At 46.0% G+C, this 10,020-nt stretch overlaps 1 protein-coding gene across 1 annotated transcript; it reads right to left on the bottom strand.

Annotated features, from left to right (window-relative positions):
• Nucleotides 1-541: 541 nt before the first annotated feature.
• Nucleotides 542-9,588, bottom strand: PPP1R15B (protein phosphatase 1 regulatory subunit 15B). The gene is made up of 2 exons (XM_084611246.1): nt 7,596-9,588; nt 542-917 (listed from the first exon to the last, which is right to left on the bottom strand). The coding sequence occupies exons 1-2, from the start codon at nt 9,144-9,146 to the stop codon at nt 711-713; spliced, it is 1,758 nt and encodes a 585-aa protein (XP_084467372.1). The 5' UTR covers nt 9,147-9,588; the 3' UTR covers nt 542-710.
• Nucleotides 9,589-10,020: the final 432 nt, after the last annotated feature.

Raw genomic sequence — 10,020 nt, 5'->3', positions numbered from 1 at the left:
GGGCTACCAAATTTAGGGGGCTAGAAAACATCAAACCTTTTGTAGTACACCTCTACCCAGATATAATGCGGTCCTCAGAAGCCAAAAAATCTTACCGCATTATAGGCGAAACTGCATTATATCAAACTTGCTTTGGCCTCGAGCATTTCCATTATTAATAGTCACTTCCCACCCCGACTGGCCCCTCAGAACCCCCGACCCATCCAAGCCCCCGCTCCTTGTCCCCTGATTGACCCCTCCAGAGAACCCCCCCAAGACCCCAACCCCTATCTAAGCCCCCCTGCTCCTTGTCCCCAATCGCCCCCTCCAGAAACCCCCCGTCTCTAATCACCCCCAGGACCCCAGCCTCACCCAACCCCCCTGCTCCCTGTCCCGACTGCCCCACCCCCATCCACACCTCTGCCCCTGACAGGCCCCCCGGGACTCCATGCCCTATCCAATGCCCCTATTCCCCATCCCCTGACCGCCCTGCCCCCAGAACCTCCGAACCATCCAACCTCCCCCGCATCTCCCTGTCCCCTGACCGCCCCCCGAGACCCTCTGCCCCTTATCCAACCCCTCGGCCCCGGCCCGGCCGCCTTAACACGCCACTCAGAGCTGCATGTCAGAGCCAGACACGCGGACGTGCCGATCCGCCAGAGTGCGCAGCCCTGCCCTCCAGAGCGCTGCTTTACTGCGCTATATCTGAATTCATGTTATATTGGGTCGTGTTATATCTGGGTAGGGGTGTATATTTCCTGGAGTCTATTAAATATCCTCTGTCTATGTTCTATGGTTAAGCAGTATCCAATAGCATCTTCTGTTTCTTGAATTCGTTTCTGGAACCTGCATCCATCCCGTGCAAGTTCTTCCCAGGGTCCTTTCCGATCTTCTTCACTGCTTACATAATACTCAGTAACTTCTTCAAGGAATGTTACCTATAAGAGATAAGATATTTATTAAAGCAGGAGCACTCCACCTTTTTCTGAGGCCCTCCCCCCAACATGCTATAAAAACCTCCATGGCCCATATGTGCCACAACTGTTTTTCTGCATATAAAAACCAGGACCAGCATTAGGGGGTAGCAAGCAGGGCAACTGATCAGGGCCCCATGCCACCCGGGGCCCGTAAAGCTAAGTTGCTCAGGTTTTGGCTTCAGCTCCTTGTGGTGGGGCTTTGGCTTTCTACCCTCGGCCCCAGCAAGTTTAATGGTGGCCCTACTTGGCGGACCCCCCTGAAACCTGCTTGTGGGCCCCCAGGGCGCTCCGGACCCCTGGTTGAGAGCCACTGTATTAAAGCACTGGACAATCATTTACGCAAAGCAATCTCATTCTTAATTAGTATTTGCAGTTACTGTTACCATATTTTGCCATGAGGGCTCTTAAATTAAGAACTGTTCCAAAAAACCTACTGAAAACATAATTCAATGTTGACTGACTTGTGCAGCGTGGTCTTTACACTAACATTGGACTATGACAACACAAGCCTGTTTTTAAATCGGTGTATTTTAGTTTCTCTTTACAAAGGTAAAAACAGGATAACTTAGTTCCTGAAGGTTACTTAAGTTGTGTACTGTTCTGAATAGACTGTATGGGTACTAAAGTGTAAACAAGAAGCCCCACATCAATATAGAGAAGAGGATGTCATACAGTTTTTAAACTTAAGGAAGCGGCACTCTTATTGCTACATGGCTAGGAGAACACAGATCAGTTATTTAGGACTCTCAGCAAATTCAGCATGTCTATTTAAATACCACGAACAGAGTTTTGAAATTACAGTAATGGTATTTTCAAATGTCACAACCCTAAGCTTCATGATGCAGCAAATAAGTATATCTTTAAAGCTATGACCAAACCTTTGACAGGCATGCTACTAAAACAGAGGCAGTGTCCCCTTCCATAATGATTATACAACATTTTCATTATATTTAAAATTCAAACAAAATATTTCGAATCACAGTATTAGCTCACCACCTAGCCAAATACTATTTTAAAGATTTAACTACTGTATTATCCTTCTGATCTTAGCTATTAATAGGCTAAAATGAATGCCATACTGTACTTTAAACTCAGCATACAGTATCTAATTATGTACCTCTTCGTTTTGCTATGGTCAGTCTTTCAGATGCAATTTAAACCTGAAGCACTGACTATTTGTCATTAAAGATCCCATAGCAATGTTCAGAACAAGTGTATTAATTCCAATTTCTTGGAAACACTCCACTTTGAACAATCAGCCCTGATCTACACTACAAACTTATGTCAGTATAACTATATTACTCAGGTGTTGCAAATCCACATCCCCAAGTGAAACAGTTATACCGACCTAACTCCCAATGCAGACAATGCTACAATAATGGAAGGGCTTCTCCCATGGACTTAGTTACCACCTCTCAGGCGGGTGCAGTACCTATGCCAATGGGAGAAGCTCTAGGCGCCGCAGCTGTGTCACTGCAGTGCTGTAAGTGTAGACAGGCCCTTATACTCTGCAAAACATTCTCACTGAGAAGCTGTTCTTTGCATCTCTCTCCTCCCCCTCCGTCCCCCCAAAATGTATGACTGACATAGCTACTATGGAATCCTTCAAGAGGAAAAGAGCTTCTATAATTTAACAAAAAGGCAAAACCTCTGATGCCAACATCTAGACAAAGGCATTTCCAATGCAAATGGATTCTGTACTCAAATAAAACCACAAGAGGGGCAATGTGAGTCTGTCAGAAGTTTAACTTAAGCTGTATAAACTTGCTTAATTTTTTTTTTAAAGCTAGCCACTCAGCCAAGAAGCACTTTATTTGCAACCTCAGTCATCCAAGAAGCACTTCATTTGCAACCTCAAAGTCATCCAGCTTTTTGTCAATTGCAAGTTAAAGTAATGTAAATGCAGAAATTGCCTAGAATAATTTTTTGTACCTCTTAAAATTACATACTTCGTACCAGGAACAGCCATCAGTGACAGCCTCCAGCATAGCTACACTACGGAGTTATCCCAGTTCAAACAGGCAAAGAGGCTATATGCACTTGTGTTCTTATCCCTGCTTGAAACAGGAGTAAAGCACACTGGTGCAGGCTGCAGCTTTGCCTTACACTGGGCATTTACTCCGGTGGTGCCAAAGATTGAAATCCCCAGTGTGCACAAGCCTTAGTTTTACACTTCCTCAAGGCTACTTCCAGGAGGTTTCAGTTACCACTGCCACCCTCACCCCACACCTGTGTACACTTTGAGCACTGGCAGTGAGGAAGATAAAGCTTCTATGTAGTGACCTACTGGGCTATTTATCAAAGGGATCATACAATGACTGATCAAAAAGAGTCATCATAGTCTTAAAACTAGTCCAGAAAACTCCGTTTTAGCTTTAATTCCCCATTGGAAGTCAAATCTTTAGTTAATTCAACACAGTGTGTTAACAGATACCCTGTTCCCCTATAAATTAAAGGGTCTTCAAGTTTTTAAAACCTGAACAGGAAAATGAACACAATGTTGTATGTTAAATTATTCAAGGTGATTTGCACAATTTGCACAAGGTGATTTGTCTAAAACCCTCTGGCACTTTTTAGCAATCTTTGGGTAATAGATCAGCCATACCTAATTAAATATCTGCTTTCAAATAAACTGGATAGTTACATCAGCCTGTCCCTTTGTGGCCTACTAATTTCATCCCCTTTACATCAGTCTACGACACGCCCTTGGGTACAATTATCAACTTTTGTAATATCAAGCTAGATATTGCATACAGATCATTGTTCATTCACTGTGTTACTAGGAAGGATTACGTAAAGGGTTTGAAAATTGTTTGAAAATTACTATATCTAAATTACCACTGCAAACAAGTGAAATAGGTAAGGTGGTCCTAAAAATTCAAGTTTCATGCACTCCAACAACATTTTTAAAAGCAGGTTTCAGAGTAACAGCCGTGTTAGTCTGTATTCGCTAAAAGAAAAGGAGTACTTGTGGCACCTTAGAGACTAACCAATTTATTTGAGCATGAGCTTTCGTGAGCTACAGCTCACTTCATCGGATGCATCCGATGAGCTTTCGTGAGCTACAGCTCACTTCATCGGATGCATCCAATGAAGTGAGCTGTAGCTCACGAAAGCTCATGCTACTTCATCGGATGCATCCGATGAAGTGAGTTGTAGCTCACGAAAGCTCATGCTCAAATAAATTGGTTAGTCTCTAAGGTGCCACAAGTACTCCTTTTATTTTTAAAAGCCTTCATCTGACATGCAGCAAGATACTGAAGATAAAAGAATAAGTACAGGAACCTTTATATAAGTGCACTATGTGGCTCTTTAGAATGCCTACACAAAGCCAAAAAAATAAAGTATAATCGAAGAACAGAAAGTAAATATCTACTTGGAGTTAATTTGCACATAACTACACTGACATTAAACTAAAAGTTGCTACTATATGAAAACATTCCAGCTGCAATATCCACTAGCCACTTTGTATGTGTATGCGCTATGTAGTATACGTGCATACTCTTTAAAACTAAACCCTTCAGGTGAGGATTCCGATCTTTGTCTAATATACTGTCCATTATAAAGTGTTAAGTATACTTTCAACATTACACGAAGTGCACTTCGCACGAAATGGTTGCTTCTAAAATGAGTCACTTTCTAGAATCTTTTTTCAGTCTCATGTCTTCACTGTTTCCACAAAACAGAATGAAAAGCTATTCAGTGTTAAATTTGCATTAAGTTTTTAATGTTAATTTGCTGCTACAACTCAGCTAATATTTTTAAAATGCAGTTACACCTAATTTGAAGAGTTTCAAATTATGAAGTGGGACTTTACAGTGAAATCCTAAGAGCTGGACTTTTGACATATACACATGTACCCCCAAGTGACTGTAGGGAAGTTCATCTTCACAGCAATTCATTAGTGCCTGCCCCAGGTCAGCTGACTGTCAAATTGCTATGTAAGCCTTCAGGCTCAGACAGGAGCCAGAGCTTTGGGACCCGAGATGACCCCCGCCAAGCCACAGTAAGCCACAGCCCTGCCTTGGGTCTTTTATTCGAGTGCTGACATATCATTAGGGGGCGCTCCTTCAAACTCACCTTTGAGCTATGGCTCAGAAAATGCGAAGGCTGATCTAGATGGCTCTACTCTTTTAAAGGAATAGGACTCAATCTGATAAGAGAGCAGTTATGTGCTATAGGCCCTCTAATCCTTCGCTTCATCTTCAAAAGTATACTAGAAAAGGACACAGGTCGAGCTACTTTCTGCTAAATAGCGGAAATGCTAAATTCCCATAATCATGGTAAAGGCTAACTTAGATATACATATAGTTTTAGGCTCAAACAGCCATAGTTTATATATTCCATCCCAGTAGCAGGAAAGGGTGGGGTCAACAGCATCCAAAGAAAACTATCAACCTCAAGCTCCCATCTCCCAGCAAGTTTGCTGTTGCAAAAATTCTGCTATTGTCAGGGGAAAAACCTAAGAATAGAAATATAATTTCTAAAATAAAGATTTTAAAGTAGAGATGTTAAAAACAAACTAAAATAAGAAAAGCAGTAGCACCTGATGCTAGGTGAGTCAGGAAGTACAAAATGCCACTCCCTGACCTAGCAGAAGTTAAAAATACAACCATCATAAGATGGTGAGGGAGAGAAGATTGGAGATGTAGTTCTCCCTAGTCAAACCTCAGGGAGGTGCTCATAAGGGAAATGCTCTCCTTTCTCCTATAAGGAAAAGCTGGCAAACTACTTCAAATCACAATCTGATCAGATCATGTCTGGAAGAAAAGGTACTTGGAATGACAGGTGAAGGACTGGGAAATTGGGCTGTTCATAAAGCTGCAGGGCACAAGCCTTGAAAATCAGAATGCCCCCAAGCCAGGCTCTCAAAGTAATCACAAAATGGCCATACACTATGACCACTACAAAAACAGATTTTACTTGTTCCATCTATTTTGATAAGCTGTTACAGTATTATGGAACTCAATCTTACAAACCCTTATATGGTGTTTGCAAAATTTGACACCATTTTACAATATGCTTGTAAAGGGACTCAATCTATAGTAGCCTAAAAGTAATGGTTAACTTTTTAGACAGCTATTTAAGCTAAATCCTAGTACACAAGATCAACATCCATCTAGCAAGCCAACTCCTCAGAGACTTGGTAGCAAAACCAGTGAACCCATACACAGATCTCCATACTTGTCTATTTGTATTTAGAAGTATCGTGTTAAAATATTTTAACTAATTCCTTGGATTACTATAAGAATACTTCAATCTCACTAGTAAGAATTGTTGCTATCATTTAAACTCAATAGAAGTGTTATGATGCATTTTTAAAAGACTCAGACTGTTTGGAAAGTCTCTATAAGAACTAAGTTCTTGACTTCTGTTACCAAGTGTTAAGAAAAAAGGTACTTCCTCCCCCCCCTTGCTGGTAATAGCTCACCTTACCTGATCATTCTCATTACAGTGTGTATGCTAACACCCATTGTTTCATGTTCTTTGTGTTTATAAATCTCCCCACTGTATTTTCCACTGAATGTATCCGATGAAGTGAGCTGTAGCTCACAAAAGCTTATGCTCAAATAAATTGGTTAGTCTCTAAGGTGCCACAAGTACTCCTTTTCTTTTTATAGTATTAAACAGTTTCCTCTCACTGCACGAGAAGTATGATTAAAATGACTATGTGCTCTTACACAAACTAGTCTAAAAGTAACTTGGCTACAATCTGAAGAAATAATTTCTGGGTAATTTATAAAATGCAAATAAGGGCCTGACACAAATACAAACATTTGTATGTCACATTAATTTTTTTGTTAAGATTAAAAGAAAACAAGGAATCTTTACTAAATCCTTAATGCTTCCAGATACTGCCAGGAGAAAAATAAAAAAAAAAACAGTAGACAGTGTCAGAAAGCAGAAAGTACAAGGAAACCCTGCTTTAAAATGAAAGTTAAATTCCAGAACTCAGAGGATTACGGAAACAAAACTTTGTTAACTCACATCATACCAACACATCAAGTTTTTGATAAAATGGCAAACAGTAATGTACACTCAAATATTAATTGAACAATTAGCTTCTAAGCTTGTTGGGGGGAGGGATCATCTCTTGCTATGGGTAAAAGTCCTGCCACCAATGACTTCAAAGGGCCAGAATATCTCCTTATGTGTTCACCTATTGTCCTAAGCAATGGACCCCTGATCCTGAGTGAGGTGCCTAGGCACTAAAGCAGAACCTCAGTTAGGAACACCAACTGACTGCTCAACCACACACCTCATTTGGAACCGGAAGTACACAATCAGGCAGCAGCAGAGACCAAAAAAGCATATACAGTACAGTACTGTGTTACACAGAAGCTAGTAACAAAATAAAGGGAAAGTTTAAAAAAGATTTGACAAGGTAAGAACACTTTGTGCTTGTTCATTAAATTAAGATGTAAAAGCACCATTTTTCTTCAGCATAGTAAAGTTTCAAAGCTGTATTAAGTCAACGTTCAGTTGTAAACTTTTGAAAGAATAACGTTTTGTTCAGAGGTATGAACATTTCAGAGTTATGAATAACCTATGAATAACCTCCACTCCAAAGGTGTTCTTAACTTTAAGGTTCAACTGTACCACAATACCAGTACATAAGTACATGAATATGAAATATACCTTTTTTCTCTTGGTACTTGTATGTTTCTCTCCAAAAAGAATGCCATGCTGCACAATATCTGAACCCCCACAGTTATGGTTCTCCAGCAGCTGCACCTGACAGGTGAATAAGAGATTGCACTGAGAGCTGACCATACACAGCCCTGATGCTCCTTCTAAGTCACGCTTCCCTTTCTTTTTTGCAGTTTGAAATGGTGCCTTGAAATTGAAGGGGTTATAGGGATCATCTGAGTTACAGAATGAGTTCCAAAGTTTCAAATTATCTTCCTCATCTGCACTATTACACTCCCATTCATCATCCTCTTCAGAACTGAGGGCAGGAGAGCCAGGAAGGCTTTCAGCCCATGAAGAATCCTCCTCTACATATGACTCACCAGACAAAACCTTCTCTGAATTATTAACAGCAGTTCGAATAGCAGCTGTAAAGTTCTGAGGATTGTAAGGATCCAAACTGCAGAAGGAGTTCCAGAGGTGCTGGCTCTCACTATCCTGGCTAGTTGAGTCTGAATCTGAGAGGGACCCCTCGCTATCAAACCCATCATCATCCCCATCCCAGTCTTCCTCACCCTCTGAACTTTCCTCTCCACTGGAACTGCCCCTGATAATGTAGTCTATCAGTTTGTTAGCACAGGCAGGCCTGGACGACACTGGCAGGTCTTGCTCTAGATCAGAATCCTCATCTTCATCCTCTTCCGAGACGGGCGCTTCCTCAGTTGCCTCCTTCTCAGGACGCCATACTTCCTGTTCTAGGGGGCTGTCTCCAGCTTGCCCCACTATGCTGTGCTCAGGCAGTTCCTCAGGGCCTCTCAGCATCCCAGCCTCTTGGCTGTTACCCCTGTGTTGCTGTTCCTCCTCCAGGCTGTGGTAGCCATGGTCCGGGTCAGGCACGGCCAAGCAATTAGTCGCCAGTTGCTGCTGCTGGAGAAACTCCAAGCGCTTGGTGCGGAGGTGCTGGATTTCTGGCAGCCCCTCCCGCGATGGGGGTCCCCGCCAGCCGTCCGCGGGGAGCTCGGCGCTCAAGGGCTGGGGCAGGTGGCTTTTGTCGGTGCAGCAGGCTTGGCCGTAGCCGGACCCCAGACTGCCGCCGGGGCCCAGCATGTAGGAGACCAGGTCCACTTGCCGGACGCTGAGCGGGGCCAGGCCGCTCCGCACCAGCCCAGCTCCCCACAGCGGCTGGGCAGGCTCCAGGCTACTCTTCCGGCGCATCTCCGGGGCGCCGTGCAGATGCCCGTCGGCCCAACTCAGTGAGGCGCTGGCCTCGGACAGCAGCAGAAGATTCGCGGCCTGAGATGCCCCCGCGGGAGGCTCCCCCGCCGCGGGGCACAGGGCGCTGCTCAGCCCCTGGCCGGGCAGCAGCCGCTGGAGGAGACCGGGCAGCGGGGAAAGCAGCTGCGAGAAGAGCCGCAGCCAGGAGAAGGGGGCGCTGAGCTGGGGCTGGGCCGCGACGTCAGGAGCCGGGGGACAGGGGCCGAGCTTCAGCCAGGTGAGTCCTAACCGGGAGCTGGCCTGGCCGAGCCCGGGGCTCGCCTGCTCCCGCTTCCTCGGCTCCATAGCGGGGCTCCTCAGCGCTCCCTGCGGCCCGGCCGCTTCTCCGGCGCCGGAATCCAGCTGCTGCCTGCGGAAGCTCGGGATCTCCTAGCGGCGTTGCAGTCTCCTCTCGGGCAGGGCTCCATAGTGCAGCGGGCCGGCAGTCCCCTCAGGCCCGCGGCGGCACCATAGAGCCCAGCCCGCCAACGGACCCAGGCCAGCCCGGCCGGCCGCCTCGCCTAAAGGAGCGAGAGCAAAATGGCGTCGGAGCCGCGAGAGCGACGGTTAAACCGCCCACCCGGCGCGAGACCCACACGAGCCTGCGAGGCGCGCGCCCGCGGCCAACTCCCATTGACCTGACAGGGCTCAGGCTGTCGCAAGGGGAGAGTGGGCGGGGCCGTCCCGCAACATCCGGGCAACTGCGTCAGCGCCCCCGGCCTGTGATTGGTTCCCTGCTGGATTGCAACCGCCCACCCGAGCTGCTGCCAGCTCGACTTACCGCCCGCACCCAGCCTGGAGAATTGCATCAGCCACGGAGGAGAAAGGGGGAAGAGCGCATGCGCTGCCCAGCCACCGCCCGTCACGCAAGGCCTTGCGGAGCCTGTTGCACGACAGCGCCCCCTCTGGACACCCTGCGGGAACTGCACTCCTACTGCTGTCCTACCTCCAGCGCCTCCTGGCTGCATCCCAGATTTCCTCCCCCCCACACTCCACCTCCCTCTGGTTCCCCGGGGGCTGCTCTGCAAACTGCCAGCTCCCCTGTGCCTTCCCCCCTTTGGCTTGGGGGCAACAGGGATGGCGAGGCACTGCTGTGGCGCTGACCACTCCTGCTCCGGGCCCAGCTTGGCTTCTCGTAGGCCGGGCCCTGTCCCACTGAGCTGAGGTTCCCTGCGCTCCT

Source organism: Lepidochelys olivacea, assembly GCF_965140295.1.
Source record: "Lepidochelys olivacea isolate rLepOli2 genome assembly, chromosome: 21".
NCBI lineage: Eukaryota > Metazoa > Chordata > Testudines > Cheloniidae > Lepidochelys > Lepidochelys olivacea.
Note: the sequence above shows the minus strand (reverse complement) of the source record. Positions and strands in the feature narration are given on the sequence as shown.

Excerpts from the sequence above, each read along its gene's own strand:
- PPP1R15B (XM_084611246.1), bottom strand. The coding sequence starts at position 9,146 with ATGGAGCCGAGGAAGCGGGAGCAGGCGAGCCCCGGGCTCGGCCAGGCC. Across the intron at positions 918-7,595 it reads CAAGTACCAAGAGAAAAAAG|GTAACATTCCTTGAAGAAGT; the intron begins GTATATTTCATA and ends TATCTCTTATAG.